The sequence below is a fragment of the Mesoplodon bidens genome (genome assembly GCF_964165515.1).
Source record: "Mesoplodon bidens genome assembly, chromosome: 11".
Classification (NCBI taxonomy): domain Eukaryota; kingdom Metazoa; phylum Chordata; class Mammalia; order Artiodactyla; family Ziphiidae; genus Mesoplodon; species Mesoplodon bidens.
In genome coordinates this window covers 95,609,319-95,628,824 of record NC_138167.1, presented here as the reverse complement: position 1 = coordinate 95,628,824, position 19,506 = coordinate 95,609,319, and the positions used below count along the sequence as shown (strand labels likewise).

Genomic DNA, 19,506 nt, shown 5'->3' with positions numbered 1-19,506 from the left:
GAAGGAGCCATATCCACAAAGAAACTTCTCGGAAACTGTTGTGCACGCTCAGATGAAAAAGCCTTTCGGCTTTGGGCTTGTATTTTGGGAACCGCGAGTGGCTTAGATCTAGCAGTTTTGCTTTGTTTTTGTTTGGTTGGTTTTGTAATATATTTACTTTTATTACGGTGATCCTTTTGTGCCATGTTCAAAAGAAGTTCATTCCTGTTTAAAGCAAAGTGGGAACGTTGCATCTAAATGTTAGTGGTATTGAATAGATTTTTGTAAATAATCTTAGTACTTTCATTTTTTATGTAAACCTAAGAAATATATTTTAAATGTGTAGTGACGTATTGTATATAAAATGTGCGAGGATCCTGGTATTGTAATATTAAAATATAAGTTTCTATATGAACAAAGTTGTTCCTAATTTGATTCAACTGAAAAAAACATGTTTGAGGCATAAATAAAGGTGAACCACGTTTTAATTTAGAAATCACCCAAGCCCATTTATTTGGGCGTTTACTTATGGACTGATTTAAAGGGAGGAAAATGGGTTGTTTTCCTGTGTCTGAATTAAACTGTTCACTTTTCTGTCTCATGTAGACCCCACCCTTGTGGTTAGAAATGAAGACCATCCGGAAGAAATCTGCCCTTTTCCCTTTAATCAGCATCCCTTTTCTTTCTGTTTTAACTGTCCTTTACCTGGAGATCTGGGTGAGATTTACTTTCTCAAAGTTAACAACTGAATGTTCAATCGAGGAAAATCTCATTGTTAGAAGAAATTACCACACAAAAATTCTGCTTATTTGCCTAAAAAAATCTTCCGCTAATTTAGCCCGAATTACTTTCCCTCTTTGAATTTACAGGCCCGGCCCTTCGTGAGGAAGCATTCATATAGTGCACCAGGGGCTGCGCTGGCTTCCGAGCCAGGTCTTTGGTCCCTCCTGGGTTTTCTTGAACCAGACTGGTGGCTAGAAGACTGGAATAGCCTCAAGACCTCTTGTGGTTTGGGTTTGTTTTCCAAATAGAAAGATAAAAGAAGGGGACGATCTGGCTCATGAGGTGCGGTGGGCGTCTTTGAAGGAAGGTTGCTTCAAGAGAGGTAAGGGTTAAATGGCTGAGGGCAAAAGACAACAACAACACACATGAAACCTCTTAGCTGGACCAAATAGCAAAGCCCCAGAGAGGCTTGAAGCCCCAGGAGCTCCTAACCGTGAGGATTTTACAACGTGTGCCAGGTTTGTTTATCCTGTAACCTCAGGAAGAAACGACCACCAAGAATCACAGTGGGAAGTGAAGCAGAGGAAAGAGGCAAGCTATTTCTTTGGAATTGCTACTTCTCTCTTACATTCCGTAAATGGTACTTTCACTCCCCCCCCGCCCGCCCGCCCTTAACTGCTTCCTTCCCTCTTTTTCTCTACAGCTAGTCCTCAGTTCAGAAATTGAAAATCAAATCTCATTCAGCACTTCCCAGCCCAAACTTCATTCCCAACGCTCCAGTCTGGACCTTTTTGCCCACCGCCAGAGTTCCAGGTGCCGCCCCAGACCGCGCCCCCACCCCGCAGGCATGGAGCAGCGTCTTGCTCCTTTAGCATTTCAAAAGGCTTCTTCCTGGGGATAATAGTTACTCAGTTTTCTGAGTGTATGGATAATTCCACTTTCTCCTAAAATGCAGAAAGCTTCACAGAGGAAACTGATCTTGACATAGAATCCCTCTCAGAAGTGTGAGAGAAGTAGGCGGGAGTGTTAGCGGATGCGAACTGCTGAACCCCTGTGCGCCATAACTGGATTGAATCTTCGCTGCTACGGTGTAAAGGTGGAACTATCACTGCTCCTCTCTTTCTCCCGTTCCCTCATTTATAAAATAATGGGGATGACTATAATAGTGCTTATTAACTCCTGGAGTTCTGAAGATTCACTGAGATAAAGTTCTTAACCAAAACAGGACACAAAAATAAACACTAAATGTCAGCTGTTTTTATTTTTCATTAGTAAATCTAAACTGACCAACAAGAGGCTTCTCTTCCACCAAAAGCCACAGTTCCGTCAGATTTAGTTTTCTAGCTTTTTTGCAGGCTCTGGCTGAGAAAGTATTAATAACAACGAGGCCAGCAGTAAAATGAATGAGCCGTTACTAACACTTTACCTGTTTACTCATATAACCCTACGAAAACCTGTAAAGGGATCCTTTTGTTATCTCTTATGAGAAAAGGATACTTTGGAACAGAGAGGAGTTCTTGCAGTTTTAAGTATAGAGCCAGGATTTGGAGCCAGTCAACAGCAGTGGCTTCAAGCTTGCTCTCTGAATTGCTTATGCATCCTGAAAGGGAAGCCCTTGAGAAACAAGAAGGAGCATTTAAGGGCTGTAGAATAACTTGGCTGTATTTGACAATTGTTTTCCAAAAGCTCTTTCTCAAGAGTGATTAGCTAGTAAACTCCAAATTAGAGGAGTCATTGAATTAAAAGATCCGTGGTCAAGCATTGCAAATTATCTAATCAGAACACATGTGACTGAAGATGGCTTGATGGCGTGTATATCCATTAATCATGCTTATTATGTATCTATGATTTTTTTTCCTGAGAATTGATAACGACTTCCTAAAAATGTATATGTACACGCACACCCCTATATTTTGGAAAATCAGATTCATGCCACAACTGAAATCAGATGTCCTAAGTGACCAGGTGAACTCATTTACTTTATAACTGCGCATATATTTATAATAAGATTTGTGTTATGGTCTGCTCATCAGCAGAAAGCTTTTATCAATTCATGGACTTTAACTGCTGACAGATTTTATTCAGTCTTTGCAAATCAAATCCTCTCTATCTCTCTTGGCTGGGTAACTTGAGAAACTGTTTGGAATAAGTTTGCCTATAGAAGTCTCTTCATTAAATAGAGCAAATATTTCCCAAAGACTTCATGTGACCTCCACTGCTATAGCTGACATGTTAGGCTTTCCAATGAAATCCTTGGTGTGTTTGCAATTTAAATGTTTTCATTTGATATTAATGATGATAAGCTTGACTAAGGCCAAAGCCAAAACAAACAGGGCTGTGGAAGCAGAAAATCAAGATGTTAATAACTTGGTAAAGATAAGCAATTTGAAATTAAAACTGAGCCTCTTTCCAGAGGCAGGCATGAAGTTATCAAGTATAAAATAACAAGTGACTTTCTCTTTTATGTTACTATAGAAATAATTTGTAGAATGTCAAATGTCAGCTTTCTGAAACTAACTTTAATCATCACACCTGGATCATTGAGTTTCAAGCCTGAACGTAGTGGAAATCCACTTATGTCTAACGGACTCACTTTTTTTTTTCAGACTCTTTCATATGTTTTTAGGGTGGAGGTGTGGTGCTAAAATTCAGTGTTCCCAAGTCCTCTTGAGACTGGCAGAGAAGTCTTGGGCTGCTAAAGTGACCTCTATCCCTATTAAGACATCTCTTAACTCAAAGTTAGAATTTACCCATCTGTGCTTTTCTCTTAGTAATATTTTATCCCTTTTATTCATCTCAAAACCTTCCTCCTACAACACCTTATCTGGAAAAAATATTTTTTAAAAATTTTAGTTTTGGGCTTCCCTGGTGGCGCAGTGGTTGAGAATCTGCCTGCCAATGCAGGGGACACGGGTTCGAGCCCTGGTCTGGGAAGATCCCACATGCCGTGGAGCAACTGGGCCCGTGAGCCACAATTGCTGAGCCTGCGCGTCTGGAGCCTGTGCTCCGCAACAAGAGAGGCCGCGATGGTGAGAGGCCCGCGCACCGCGATGAAGAGTGGACCCCGCTTGCCGCAACTAGAGAAGGCCCTCGCGCAGAAACGAAGACCCAACACAGCTATAAATAAATAAAATTTAAAAAAAAAAAAAAAAAAAAAAAAAAAAAAATTTTAGTTTAAACTTTGAATATCTCATTTCCTACTCTAATGCATTAGTAAATTAGCAATAACATGGTATTTCCTCAAAGAGCTAAGCCATCAAGACATTTCTCCAACAGACTCCTCCAGTCACTCCCTTAAAGTCAGAAGAAGTGTTGCAGAAGATGACCCTGCTTCCTAGAGGTTTCATTCTGAAAAAGCAATTTTTTGCAAGCCTAGTTCAGAGTCAGCCTGTGAGACGGAATGCCTATGCCATGTGCTGGAACAAAGATAATGCTGCAAGGACTGGCTACTTTCTCTACTCTCAAGGCTGCTAAAAGTCCTTACTTAGGCCTTTGATCTCTCCTGGGAGTCTTCGAATTCAAGCAGAGGCCAATGTCTTCCTCAGCTGTCTTCTCCACAAATTCTTCCAGCAGCTTTGGCAGGTACTAATGTGTTTACTTAGGTGTGCCTGGTTCCCAGAGCTAATAGTGGTTTGAAATTATTTAGCACGTTGTTACATCAGATATAATAAGCAAAAATTTCAAGAACAACTCCCTTGGTCCAGGAGTTGATAAGGGTCTCAGGTAGGGGCAGAAACGAATTGAAATGAACTTATCTTCCTATGTATATTTGATTTCTCCTGCTAAGAGAAGCATGGAGAATTTTCAATTGTGCAGAATTCCTAGGGTGGGCAAATTTTACTAAAAAAGGAAGCTCTAAGCATCATTTTGCTGGTGTGGTCTGTCCATCAACACTAGGATCGTTGCCATAATGGTTAAACTAAAATACGTTCTCTTTAAAAAAAAAACAACAACTTGATGATTACTTAAAGGTCTTTGCAATTAAAACCTGCTTACAAGTCTAAATTGTAAGAAAATTAAGCATGTGTTTATTTTTATTCAGAATGTAAAATGACACAAAAATTTAAAAACATTATATCTATTGATACTTCACCAGAACCTTGGTGGGCATTCATTTATAACACCAGCTGGGCTGAGTTTTCCTCCCATCATCTGACTACTGTGATACTTTCCTAGCAGACAGTGTTGGAATATCATTTCTAACAACCCGTTTACATATTAGACAATCGTGAGTTTTCTCTGCCTGGAAGACATCCACTTCTCTGGAGAAATAGTGGAAAACAGTATTTTCATTCTTTTCTCTGAGAAGCAAAAGCCAATCTAGTCTGATTTTGAGAAGAAGAGGCCACCCAGATGAGCACTGTAAACGACCATTTTTTTAAAAAGTAAATTTTAACTTTTTTCATACTTCTCTGTTCAATTTTCCCGCTCAAAAAAATTTTTTTTTCTCTGTCTCGTTCACTCAGTTTCGCATTTTCCCCTCCCACGGTCTTTCCTGGGAAAAGAGCAGGGGAATCTCTCCCGAATTAGGGGAGCCCAGCCATCTTTGAGGCGCTGGCTTCCTGCCTTCTTTGTATCCTGCCTCCCATTTTTGATCTCTTTCTCCTCTCGCCCCTGACAGAGGTCTAAAAGTTCTGTCTCGTTTTTTTAACTTTGGTGCTCTGAGATCCTATTTTCAGCACTTGGGTCCCAAGGGTCCTCAACCCTGGACCCTGTTTCCCCCCTAGCAAGTCCCATTAAGCCGCCGGGCGCTTGTGTTTTCTCGGCTTCTTTAGTTCCACTCACCCGCGGCACTCTGGTAAATTTGTTTGAGATCACCTTACCAAAGACAGCCCTAACCTCTGAGAACCACCGTTCCTGACAGAGCCTCCTGAGTGACAGCGTCTTCCCAGCCCGGGAGCCAAGGGAAAGCTGTCGGGGACCGGCGTTTGCGAGTTTCTGCTCTGGAGCGTTAAGGACGCGCGCAGTGAGAACGAACTGATTCAAGAAAAAAACAAACGCAATTCACCTCTAGGAGCACAAGCGCTCCACGGGGATGCCTAGTTTCCAATTCTGTGTGACCGGGGGCGAAGGACTTACTCCTTGAGCTTGGTTACCTTCTTTTAATAATGGGTCCACTTAACAGTTGACACAAATTTGTCCTAAGTCATAAACGAGTGAATACATGGAAAGGGTTGGGAACAGTGCTTGGCAAATAGAAAATTCTTAATAATTGTTCCACACATACAACGCTGAGCAGTTTGGGTACAAAGCACATTAGGTGCCTGGTGGAAAGAAATCAGCTGAAAGGCAAGATAACTTCTATCTTCCACTTAAAGTTTATTTGTGCCCAAATCTTAAATCTGCACACAACTCAGTTTTAGCTTCGACCAGTGTGTGAACTTCTGGACTCTCTAGGCAAAGAAAATGGTACTATTGCTGCTGACCAGAACCTGTGGGACTTGGCTGAGAGTTCCCAGATGAGAATATTACCCACTACTGTGTTTCAGAGGTAGCAATGTGCATGGTTTGGAATGTTTCCACCCGCCTGGATGAGTCCTTTAGGAACTTAAGTCTTTTATCTGGTATAGCCCTGGGTACCTATTCATTTCAAAGGCAGCCACTTGTTAATAGTCCCAAATAAGGTACAGATGAATTTCCCACAGGCCTACTAAGCAGCCCGTTGGTAAGAAAGGGCCTGATTTTCGAGGGTGGATGGTGATGGTGGTGGTGGTAGTGTCTTTGTCTTAGAGATGACAGAACTCGGAAGAGAGGACTGTGGCGGGGATGTCGGTAGCAAACCTTGGTGACTGACACTCTCCCACCTCTGGTTTCTGGGACCTTCACTTTGGAGTACAGATTTCACCTGAAAAAGTTAATACTTCTCTGGCTCCTGCAGACAGGGATCTGCCTGCCAGGGTTGCTTTCGGAAAATAATTTTAGGAAAAAGTAATAGAAAAGAAAGCTCCCCCAGTCCCCAATACGTTCGGAGTCACAACAGTTACTGGACTGTATGACCCAAGATCAAGGTGAGAACTCTCTCTCCTCTTTGAATGAGGCTACAAGGCCTGACCCCAAACCTCAGAATACTTGTTTAGGCCTGAAGTAAGAGCTTTTCCCATATATAAACAGCAAGCCCCCCACCCCCCCACCCCGCCCACAAATGATTTGGTAGCGGGTTAAGTAAGGGTGGAGGAGGATTGACAAAAGCTGATTAATAGGTTCATTGTCACTTAAATGGCAGCCCTCCCCTCTCGCCTTCTAGCCACCAAAGTTTCAAAGACCCTGCTGTGATTGCTTTTCTGGAAGGCTTTTGTCGCCAAAGTGTGTGAAGTTTCTCGGATTGGAGGAGTTGGAAATTTTACACGAGCCAAGAAGGATTGCTGCGCCGGCAGCTGGGACGCATCTGTAACGGTGTTAGTTTTCCTGAAAGCAGAAAATTAGCGACCCCAAAGCCCTGCTTGGCTGTTTAGTCTGTAGAAACGACAGGGCGGAGCAGAAAGGGAGGGAGAAGGGAGACGCACCCCTGGAAAGAAGTTCGCCGTCTAAAACTGGGTTTCTTAGAATACAAATCTTAAGAGGCGCACTCAGTGCGTATCTTCCGCCGGCTCAGGGCCCATCAAAGGTCTGGCGCAAAAGAGGAGGCGCTCAGCAAACATGCGCATAAGCGGGGAAGAGAGGAAGGGAGGTGTGTTCCTGGCCACCTGGCCCTCCTGTGCCCACGCCTTTTGGATGAGCATAGAGAGAGAACTCAGAGCGGGCTCTGCCTTGGGGAAAAGGAACCCCCCCTCCCCGCTTACCCCCAATAACACAGAGCCTACAAAATGGCAATATGATAAGAAACAAAACATTAAAAAAATAATCTAGATCCACTCCAGTATTGAAAGTGCCACTTCAAGCTTTTAGCAACCGTTATTTGGCCTACTGGCTGAAAAAATGCCTGACACAACTAAAGTTCATGAAAAAGAGAAACACCTGAAAACAAAGTGATCCCTCATGTCCCGGACTGGGAAGGCAGGTCCGCTTTTGGTGTCAGCTGAAGTAGGGAGTTCTATTTACTAAGTATCTTTTTTTTTAATGTGGCAGCGATCGTGCAAAGCTGGATTTCCTTCGTCCCTTTTGTCTGTGACACCCTTTAAGTGTCCCTGGGTTTAGGTAATCTGGAGTGTGTAAGCGGGTTGGGGAGCCATCCATCACCCCCGCCCCAGCAGAAATGCAGTAAAACCATTAGCGTCAAAAGGGGCAGTAAACAGCAAGTTGTCTCCAGAGGAAAGGCGGAGGTTTGCCCAGACAGCCCCGGCGGGGGTTGCGGTGGGATATGCTAATAGTGCGGGGCCACTGGGGCCGGCCTCCCTTCCCCAAGAATATATAAAGAGCCTCAACCCCAGCGCGGCTGACCCAGGCCGCCAGGCGTCTGCCCTTGTTAATTACCGGAGAAACCGACCAGGGAGCTCCGCCCGGGACTCGCCTGCCCGCAGCGGCGCCAGGCTCCGGTTTCTCCCCTATCTCGCTGCTGCCCAGGTGCACCTCCTGCCTCTCCGCAGAAGATGGACATGATGGATGGCTGCCAGTTCTCGCCTTCTGAGTACTTCTACGATGGCTCCTGCATCCCGTCCCCCGAGGGCGAGTTCGGGGACGAGTTTGAGCCGCGAGTGGCTGCTTTCGGGGCGCACAAAGCAGACCTGCAGGGCTCCGACGAGGACGAGCACGTGCGAGCACCTACGGGCCACCACCAGGCCGGCCACTGCCTCCTGTGGGCCTGCAAAGCGTGCAAGAGGAAGTCCACCACCATGGATCGGAGGAAGGCGGCCACCATGCGTGAGCGGAGACGCCTGAAGAAGGTCAACCAGGCTTTCGAGACGCTCAAGCGGTGCACCACGACCAACCCCAACCAGAGGCTGCCCAAGGTGGAGATCCTCAGGAATGCCATCCGCTACATTGAGAGCCTGCAGGAGCTGCTGAGGGAACAGGTGGAAAACTACTACAGCCTGCCGGGGCAGAGCTGCTCTGAGCCCACCAGCCCCACCTCCAGCTTCTCTGACAGCACGGTAAGAGAGAGCTCCGCACCTCCTAGGCCCTTCCCATCTCTTACAAAAACCTTTACATCTCACTTAGGCCAGGTGTAGCGACCAAACAGCCAGCAGTTATGGGTGGATAGTTAGGGGTGGGGATGGGGAGGCCGTTGCTGAAAGGGAAGAGAGGTGCCGCGTTTAGACAGATGCCAGGGAACGGGTAGCGGCGGACCAGGAGTTTACTTTGACTTCCTACCAAGTTCTAAGTGTACATCGTAGGAAGAGGTTGTCACGTGAGCTAGGTGGCTGTGAATGATCAATCAGATGTTTTCTCTACAACTCAGTTTATTTCCAATGTATACCACCAGTGGCCCCTGCCATACACTAACATCTAAAGGCAACCGTGTGAGGCTTCCACTGTCCCGCAGTTTGTAACTTAAGAAAGAAATGCCCGCGTGGCCCGAGTCCCTGCTCTGCTGAGGCCTGGCTGGAAGATGTTGATGCATTCTTTACAGAGGGCGTTTGCGCCAACGCTGCCAGGTTTTAATGTGTTTTTGCCCTGGGAAAGTGCTCTCTCTCTGAATTAGTGTGGCTTCCTTCTACTCCAATCCATTTTGCATGGTTAACCCAATGCACATGGCTGCTGAATTCCACCCGCCCTCTTCCTTTTGCTGCCTCTCTCCTCTTCCCCAAGCACAGAGATTGACCTCAGTGCCCTTGCGATTTGGTGAGGCTAGCCCTTCCTAAATCAAGGCAATGAAGGTATTTGAGAGTGGTCAGTTTATGGAGCTGGTGGGCAAGCACTGCCACACCCTAGGTCAGAGCATCTTTTGCCAAGACCTCAAAACAAATGCCTTCTTTTGTGTCTTTTATTATAGCCCGAATGTAACAGCCCTGTCTGGTCCAGAAAAAGCAGCAGTTTTGACAGCGTCTACTGTCCTGATGTACCAAATGGTAAGAATTGATGACTTCAGAGGAGTTTAAAAACCAGTTCAACTTCACAGTTCAGCCTATCAGAGCAGAGTCTGTTCTTCCACGCGGTAGTGGGAAGAGGATAGAGCGGTATTTATGGCGTTCTGGGACAGAGCGAAATAAACACACATCTTCTGCTCAAAGTCCCCCTAACAGATACATCCATGCACACACACAGACATAGGGGCTTTTGCTTGAACTATTACCCGGGTGCTTCTCCACTCCCCGCCTTCATCCCCATGAATTGCTAGATATTTGTTGCAAATGTCTACATCAGGCTTTCTGTGACCACCTGACCTCTGGGTTTCAAAGGAGCTGACCTGCTGCTTAAGGGGCAACATAAGCAAGGATTTTTTTTTTTAATGGTTTTCTCTTTGTATCCTTAGTATATGCTACGGATAAAAGCTCCTTATCCAGCTTGGACTGCTTATCCAGCATAGTGGATCGGATCACCAACTCAGAGCAACCTGGATTGCCTCTCCAGGACCCAGCATCTCTCTCTCCAGTTGCCAGCACCGATTCTCAGCCTGCAACTCAAGGGGCCTCTAATTCCAGGCTCATCTATCATGTGCTATGAACTAAAAATCTAGTCTAGATCAGTTCTGCCAGGAGGGCCTATTACACAGGAGGAAAGAGGCCCAAAAAGTCCAAAAGCAAGACAACCTGTAAATAAACATTTCCTTTCAGTTGTAAATTTGTAAATATTATCTTGCCACTTTATAAGAAAGTGTATTTAACTAAAAAGTCACTATTGCAATTAATACTTTCTTTTCTTCTTTTCCTTTGTCTTGCTTTAGATATATAGTTCCAGAGGTACTATTTCTTATAGGGGTCAGTTCATCAAAGGTAGCTTGTTGCAATGCTTAACTTATATTTTTTATAAATATTGCTTATCAAAATATTACATCTGATGTTTAGAGCTTTATTTTTTTTTTCTTTAAAACTTTAGGATAGCTGTAAATCAGTTATAGGGAGTTTTATATATATTTAACTTTTTTGCTTGTCTCTTTAATCCTTTGATTATATTGTGTAAAATAAAAATATAACAATACTGCCTAATGGTATATATTTTGATCTTATAAGAAATGTATCTTTTTAATGTAAGCACAAAATAGTATTTTGTGGATGATTTCAAGATATAAGAGATTTTGGAAATTCCACCACAAATAAAATTGTTTAAATGAAGAAACATTTTGGTTTATGATTTTGGTGAAAGAACCCCTTAATGGAGTTGGCAGTCATTGATATGATATTTTTAAGGTGGGGCTGAAAATGCTGAAACAGTTGGTTTTGTAGATAAATCTGAATATTTATCATCTCATGGACTCAGTTTAGGTCCTGTTGGTGTCACAGATGAAAATACCACATTTCTATTTTAAGCATACTTCAAGGGAGCCTACTAACTAAAATTTTTCTTTTATCTTAATGTTGCACCATATAATGTCAAGCTGTGTGTATATGTGGGGGAAAGATAGAAGTTATTCAGGACAATAAAATATTTTTAAACAAAAAGAATGTACAACATTACATCATTTTAATATCTACAGTACATTAGAAATCATGAGTTAGGTCACATTTATCTACTTGCCTGAAAACTTCTTGATATATTAGTATATTAATATTGTCAATAAAGTATTTAAAGGTATTGAGCGTTCTTTTGTATTATTAGAGTGCTGGCATAAGAAAATTTACACAAACCATAGTAAAGTGAAGCAGACTGCAACTGCCCTCCTCCTTTTCACAGCCTTTTTGATTTTATTAATCATATGTTATGCTTCTGTGTTGTGTGCGCGTGATGGACATGTATCTTTTATTGTTCATCATTTAAATCTCCTTTAGAATGAATTGAGATGAAAACAGAACAAGTAAGTGGAAAATTAGGTAGCCAATCATTGGAATCATTCTCACAAGGTTACCATTGAGAGAGATAAAAAGGGAAGTATCCTTGAAGCATCTAAATTGGCTGTTCATAGAGAGCAAATAAAGATAATTATCTTGTCTTCTAATTTGTAAATTAGTTCCAAATTTCTAAGGGTTTGTAGTGACATATATTCACCAGCCAAAGCATATGGACTCTTTGCTGGAGCTTGGCAATTGTACTGTTCTTAGGAAGGTTTCTCCTTCTTTTCTTTTGCTTGTCCAGTCACCAGGCTTAAAAGAACAGATATTATTCCATAAAGGAAAGGAGAGAGGGTGGGTTCAAAAACTATTGTAGCCACTGTCACTCTGTTAGCATCATGCCCTGATACGGGATGCTGACTTTACTACACAGGTAAGTCTTTCTTTATCCATGATTTGACAGTGTGAGGATTTGAAGTGAAAAGAATTCAAGAGGGCATTATAAAGATTCACATATAATTTCAACTTCAGTTTGAGTGATTCACTTTTGTTAGACACTGTCTCCTTCTTCTACTTCTATGAAGAAGTGGGAAAGTTGTTGTTGCTCTTAGTAGAATTAGAATAAAAAGAACTATCCAAAGATTGTTTTTTAAAGTTCAATTTTAAAACACATTACCATATTCTGTTCCATTTAATAAAAGTAAGCAGAGAATATAATGTAATTTTTAATTCAAGTGAGTAAAAATTAATTTTATTTCCAAATTTCAGTTACTTCTATACTTGCAAATGTATTTGATATTCTCAGTTAATACTATAATGCCTCCAAGTATTTAGTTAAGAGTTTTTCAGTGCTCTGGATTTAATACAGATGGTGATAAATGTATGATTTAATACAATACTCTCCATGACGGCTTGCTCGGATTAATCTCATTTCCAATGGACTAACAGTGAAGGCTGGTGTCTACTCAGTAAACAGCTCAGCACAACACATCACATGCAGTCATATATACTTTTCTGACAAGGGCCTTTGGGAGTTGGTTGCAGTAATCCAGACCCATTCCCTTCTCCAAGAAAGTAGGGGAGAAGAGGGGGAAAAGAGTGACTCTGACAAAATAGTCAAGTAAGGACATGACTTTGCCATCTCCAAAATCCCCTGGAGTGAACAACTGGGCTGCCACTAAGCTTATATCAGACCCACCTCAGCTGGTGGAAAACATGCCACTAACAGTCAAATTTATAGGAAAACATCCCCTTTCCCATTTGCAACCTGATGGGGAGGAGGTTCTCAGGAAAAAAGAGTCAAAAGAGACTCCTTTCTCCTCATGCCTGAGAAATGCAAGTTCACTGGGTTACACAGGAAAACTTCATCCAGTGAGGTTGTGGAAATTGGGAAGTACTATGTGGAAGCAAGTTGCTACATAAATCAAGGTGTCTTGATTGCTCCTATTTTTTTTTTCTCATTTGAAAAATACAAGTCAGATAAAATTACTGCTATGTTATAGCCCTAAATTCTTCTTTAAGATGGCATTCCTACAAATACTTAATCTGACAGTGGTATTTCCTGAAATTCTCTCTTTGAGGTTACAACAGTTACTAGATTAAAGAAGTAATTTAATTCTCTGACTTTCAGAGGTGGTATTTCTGGGAATGATATTAGAGTACAGCTATTTGTAACTTTAGAAAATCCCTGCTCAAATGGCAAAGTACTCCTGAAAATGTCACCACTGAAAGTTCCCACGTTGTCACAAAAAGCAGAGAACATGAAATTTATTTCTTTAACAGTTCTGATTTGATATTAGTTGACTAATGATTTAATTGTTTAACATGGTACATTTGCTGAGCAAAGGATCTAGAATTTAATGCAACATCTAAACTGGGTCTAAAATTGTTAATGTATTGCTCTCTTTTTAATTTTACTTGCCACATTGTAAAATGGAGTCAATGATAGTTTAAGATAACATTATATAATAAATAGTTACCACTAAAATTGTTATAGTCTTAAAATCTTATAGAAATAATCCTTAGTAAAGGGAAAAACAAGCCAACTCTTATCTCCTTTTATGCTACTTAATTCACTTCATTACAGATTGAGTGAACACTAATGATAAACCAGCAACTAAAAATTGAGTTTGCATTATTATGCAAATAAAGAAGTAGAAGCTTAAGGAGTTTAATAATTTTCCCAAGAACACTCTGTTTGGGCTGGCTCTTTGGGCCTCTTTACAGCACATATTCCAGGAGGCTCAGGTGGAAATCACAAGGTTCCTTATGATATAGCATGAAAAGTCCCAGAACATTGTGTCTATTGCATTATTCTGGTCAAGCAAGTTACTGAAGTCAATCCAGAATCACTGAGAAGCAAACTAAACTCCACTTTTCAGTGGAAGCAATAGTAATGAATCTGTGGCCATAGTTAATCTGCCATAATGACTAGTATATACTTGCAGTCTCTATTTGTTTACCTTTCACTGATTCCACTGACCGTAATCTGGCTCTGCCTCTATCACTATCCATGGTCATGACAACCTTCAAAAGAGTGTTCCAGCCCTGGGCAAGCTTATCCTCCAGCCCTGATATCTTCCCTTATCTTCAGACCTGTATATCCCACTGATCTTTAGATTCCTGTCATCTCTTGAATGTCTCAGTGGTACCTCCAAGTAAACACATTCCAAGTTAAGTTCATGCTGTTCTGCCTCTCTCCCTACCTCTTAAGCTGGCACCCTTTCTGTGTTGACTCTCTCAATGAATGATATCACCAGTTATATAAACATGAAACTTGGGACATACCCCTGATACTTCAATCTCTCTTACCTCTTGTCTAATTCATTACAAAATCCTACAAATTTATTCTTCTTAAATACCTCTCAATCCAAACGATGGTTATCTCTATCCAGGAATATCGTAAGACCTTCTTAACCTGTTCCCCCATAATTTCTCTGGGCCTCCCATTTCTGGAGACAGCATCCAAGTTTGTCTTTGGGGACTGTCCCTTTCCTCTTCTCAGGCCATGTGGTTCAGGTGGGATTGAGCGTACCTCCAGAAATGAGCCTGACCACGAGTGTGTCCTCTTCCTTGGCCACATGATTGTTTCATGGATGGGAGTGTGACCAAGGTGTTCAATAAGTGTCAGTCCTGGGATATTTGCAGGAACCGTAGGGAAAAAGTTCTCTTTCTGCTGGGGTTCTAATATAAGAGATTTTTTTTACTCTAGGCTTCCAGCTGCCATGTCATCCCCGGGAGAGGAGATCCTGCCTAAAAATAAAGCCAACGCAGTAGAAATCAGATCTGTGACACAGAGTGATATATCCCTGAAAATATCATTAAGTATCTGGATCCCAAAATGCCTGAATATCTGCTCTTGGCCATGCTTTACAAGTTTGGAGCCAACAAAGATCTTTTTTCTTAAACCAGTAATAGTGGGAACTTTGTTAACTGAAACAGAAAAATCTTGCATGATGCCATTCTTTGATCTTTCCTATTTATTGCAGCCAGAGCAATCACTTCAGAATGTTCATCTCATCATGTCAATCACCCCATTTTCCCTCCCAGCGTAGTGCACGTAGGGTATCGACACAACAAGCCCCTTAATGTGACCGTCCAGCTTCTGCGTGTCTACGTCCTATCAACCTCTCCAGCAGTACCTCCTTCCGGTCAAGTCCTTGTTCCCTCCACTCCAGCGTCACTACATTCCCTCTTACCAAAGGAGCTTTACACATTCTCTCTGTCTGCAATGCTCTTCCGTCCTCCACTTCTCCTAAGTCCATTCCCACTCCTTTCAGACCTCAATTCAGGCATCAATTCTAAGGCAAGATTTTCTTGAACTCTTTCACAGTATCAAGTCCTCGTAGTCTACGGTTTCAAAATACCATATACCTCTTCTCTGTAGCATGTCTCAGAATTGCAATTGTGCATTAACTAGTGTGATTACTAACACTTGTTTCCTCCACCTTGAGAGCAAGGACCTGTTCTTGCTCAACCCTGGACTGTATGAGAATTGATATTGCTGAAGCTTTTGTTGTGGAGGGCACCCTTAATTTTCAAACTTTCTTATTCATAGAATTCCTTGACACTATTTTCTACTTTTCTCATAATTTTCTGTTTTATGTTAATTTCTTATACTGACCTCTCTTATTCTGGCCCATCTTCATATAGGTATTTTTTAGGGTTCTGTTGTGTGTCCTCTTTTCTTTTTGGTCTACTGTGGACCTTTCCCACTTCCATAGCTTCAACTCCCACCTATCTCCTATGTAGAGATGTTTCTACTATTGCTTCAGTCTTACCTTTCCTAAGGAAAGCTGCCCCACATGCATCCTTTGATTGGCTTGGCTGGCCTTTTTAGTAACTGTTAACCAGTTAGGGATGGGTATCTGATGTGAGGGCAACCAATCAACAGACTGAACAACATTTATGAAATGCATAGCTTGATTTTAATATTGCATTGAGATAAACAGATTCTTATTATCATGAGCCAGACTAAAAAATAGAAAAATTAAATCACCATTTAATAGTGGGAGCTAAATTGAAAGATCATGATGTTGATGAGACTGGAGAATTTATGAAAGGCCATACGCAGGCTGAAATTATGGGAGAACGTGAGTTAAGTAAACCAAAAAGCCAATTGGTAGTGGAATAGAGTGGATTCAGAGGCAGAAGAGAACACAGCGCCCACTATTTGTAGTACATATAGGTCCCTGGAGTTGAAGTTGACCACTAATTTACCACTAATTAGCTGAGGGTACTTGGGTAAATTACTTAGATTCTCAGAAGCTGTTTTTTCACTTATAAATGTGGATAATAACAGAATATCTCACACGACTTTTTGTGAGAGTTGCATGACATAAGGCATAAAAAATGCTTAGCTTAGTGCCTAGTCCATAACAAATACTCATACAATGATAATAAAAGAAAGTACAATGATTGAGATTTAGGATGAAGACTCATGAATGCTTGATGTGGGGATCTTTGGAATTATCTTGATTCCAAAGAAGCCCTCTTGGTTTAGTGACCATTGGCTCAAGTGATTCCCTTATTACTTTTCATGGGAGTCATATATGAGCCACCCTGAGTGGATTTGTAACTAAAAGAATCACAGTAAAACATTCTCCAAATATTAATCTGCAGATTTTTCTTCAGAAGGCCATTCATATATTCAGTGATCAGTGGACTCTTTCCCCCTTGATGGCAATCTCAACATGGACAAAATTTGACTTGTCTTTTACTCCTACATATCATATTTCATTTTGTGGCACCACATGCGTAAGTATGCATGCCAAAAATTTTAGAATCATTTTTGATTCCTCCTTTTCCCTCAACAATTAATTTAGTTTGTCTGGATCATAATGCAAAAAGGAATTGTTAAAATAATAGTAGTAATAGCAGTAGAAACAATAGTGTATTTCCTCAATAAGCATAATTTTCCACACTGTAATTTATGAAATCAGTCTGAGTTTTATAGTCTTTGCCTACATTAATGGAATAGGATGCCTTTTCTCCTCAAAAAAGTTGCAAATTGGACATCTTATAATCAATGAGATTTTAGGGTAAAGTAAATGTTGACTCTAAGCCTTACTGATGTTGATCATGAGTAGATAAAAATAATTACCTCCATTCATGGAGTGACGACTATGAACCTGGAACAGTTTTTGAAGTCTGATATGCATAATATATAGCTAAGCATAAAAACAGCTCACAGAGTTGAGTATTACCCACTCCAGGCTACAGCTGAAGAAGGGCTCACACACACAGAGGTAAATAACATGATTAATTTAAAAGCAGAGTTTCTGTAAACTCTTCTGTTACAGACCTATGAAGCAACTAGAGTTCAGTGAAAACCTGAGGCAAGGCAAGGCTCTTGAGCAAGTATTTAACTTAGATCTTGAAAATGGTGTTTTGGTATCCTGGTTGTTTGGAATGGAGAGAGAGTAAAGTTAAGAGAACTAATTAAGAGGATACTGTAATAGCCCATGCATGAGGTGACATTTCCTTTAGCCCTTGCTGAGTTGTCCAGGCAAAGGGGGCTCTCAATGAAAGTTGTTGACTGATTGAACCACTGAGGTTGTGTCTGCATGATGCCAGACATCTGGATATAAAGACTAAAATCCAGTCATCCAGATGGTAAGGTTACATGATACAACACCATCAAACATTTAAAACTTTTAACTGATTGACTGCCTTTCTTACTTTACGTCCAGATAAATAGCATTGAGTTAACTCAGCTTGAGCATGTACCAATTGCTATTCCTTGCTTTTTTTTAGGGAATGCTTAGGTTGCCAATGCTGATGAATCACTAAAATAGTAATGGTGGTATACTAGACAGGTGAACATTGAAATAAATGAGAACTAGTAAATAATGAAGAAAGTGAAAGCTTCATATGATCAGAGACGTATTTTAAATACTATTTGTTGTGGTTGCCCTCTTTTTTATTCAAAGAATTTTCATTGGGTTGGGTGTCTCAAGCTTATAGCATTACAGTTCCCTAAGTAACTATTATTTTTTCACATCAAAGCTAACTCCTTGAAAATATTTCACAGACAATTAAATGTTAACACTTTCCTTCTGTGCACAGTTAAAATGAGATATAAAAACGAAGCACTGTAATATCATATTTAGTTCACTAAAAGTAAATTATCCTCCTAAGTAACTATATTACATATAATAAGGTATTTTTTAAATCCCAATTTTGATAAAATCATACTGCTGTAATTAAGTAATGATGGTAATAGAAACATACCTTTGTTCTTTGAAAAACTGTCTCCAAGTAAATATAACTTGAAAATAAGGATATTAATTTATCATTGAAGATAATGCCTTTTAATCATATTCATTCTATGTCCAAATGCTAAGCTGACCTGTTGGAAGTGAAAGTTTGAGTAAAGCAACTGGTTAACTGGGTGTTTTGTGTGAATGATGATAAAGAGATTGATTGATATGGGGTTGGCCTTTTTTTCTTTCTTGAAGAAATTATTGATTTTTAAAGTTACTTTTTGAATCACTTGGGTGGCTTTACATTTTGTGAATAGGGATAATACTCTTTTGGAAGATAAGCTTTCTACACAGGAAAGTAACAAAAAATTGAGATGATTTCCTGAATAACTAAACCCACAACTCCACTGATTTAAGCTGTCAATACTTTTTGGAAGGATTATGAGTTTGTGGTTAAAGAATACTAAAAGTATGAGGGTTTGTTTTTTTTTGTTTTGTTTTGTTTTGTTTTGCTGCTGCATTATTAGTTCCCTCAATGCAGAACTGTTCTATGTATCCCTAGCACCTGGACTTGCTTCAGGCATTTAAATGCTCATTAAATTTCTATATTCTTATATCAATCTGTATACTTGTACAGAAACACTACTGGAGGAATTCAAACTTCTTCCCATATCTAATTGTAGCTCAGAACAACTATCCTGCTTTAAGTGTTATAATCTCTTTCAGAAAGACAGGATATATGATATGAATAGTCTCATACAAATTTAGAACCAATTCAACATGAAGAAATGAGTATCTGCTACAAAGACATCTCTTTACAGTCACAGGCTTAATAATAGAGCTAGAAATAATTGCATAAGAACAGTCTGCCAACATTTGAATGGCAGAAAGAAATTTTTATAAAGTTAATGAAGAATTTTGAAAGTCTCTCAGGCTTGCTATGCTGGATGGATAAATGTCTTTTATATTGACATACTGCCAACTCAAAGCATCTAAAAGCCTTTCAGAATTACATATAAACACAAATCATTTCACCCACCTCTGGGCTGGAATGTGACAGCTGGTTAAAGTAAGCATAGCAACACCACACAACAATGTCAAACAGGATGAATGGCTTAACCAATCAAAAATAGAGCATCAAAGCAAAACTGCTCAAATTAGACTTCTGGCCTGGCAGAAAGGTTAAATGTCCTGTACTGGTATAAAGTCTCTAGTATACTTAATGACCACGAAAGTCATATTAGTATAACCAACTGAATTCAAGATGTGATTCAACAGCTCAAGAGTTCTTTAGTACT

At 40.6% G+C, this 19,506-nt stretch overlaps 1 protein-coding gene across 1 annotated transcript; it reads left to right on the top strand.

Moving 5' to 3' along the window:
* Positions 1–8,176: 8,176 nt before the first annotated feature.
* On the top strand, positions 8,177–10,244 carry MYF5 (myogenic factor 5). Its single transcript, XM_081249499.1, has 3 exons — positions 8,177–8,729; positions 9,572–9,647; positions 10,052–10,244. The coding sequence occupies exons 1-3, from the start codon at positions 8,229–8,231 to the stop codon at positions 10,240–10,242; spliced, it is 768 nt and encodes a 255-aa protein (XP_081105625.1). The 5' UTR covers positions 8,177–8,228; the 3' UTR covers positions 10,243–10,244.
* The last annotated feature ends 9,262 nt before the right edge of the window (positions 10,245–19,506 follow it).

Coding starts and splice junctions, on each gene's coding strand:
- MYF5 (XM_081249499.1), top strand. CDS start 8,229: ATGGACATGATGGATGGCTGCCAGTTCTCGCCTTCTGAGTACTTCTAC. Junction 8,730..9,571: donor CCAGCTTCTCTGACAGCACG/GTAAGAGAGAGC, acceptor CTTTTATTATAG/CCCGAATGTAACAGCCCTGT. Junction 9,648..10,051: donor CTGTCCTGATGTACCAAATG/GTAAGAATTGAT, acceptor TTGTATCCTTAG/TATATGCTACGGATAAAAGC.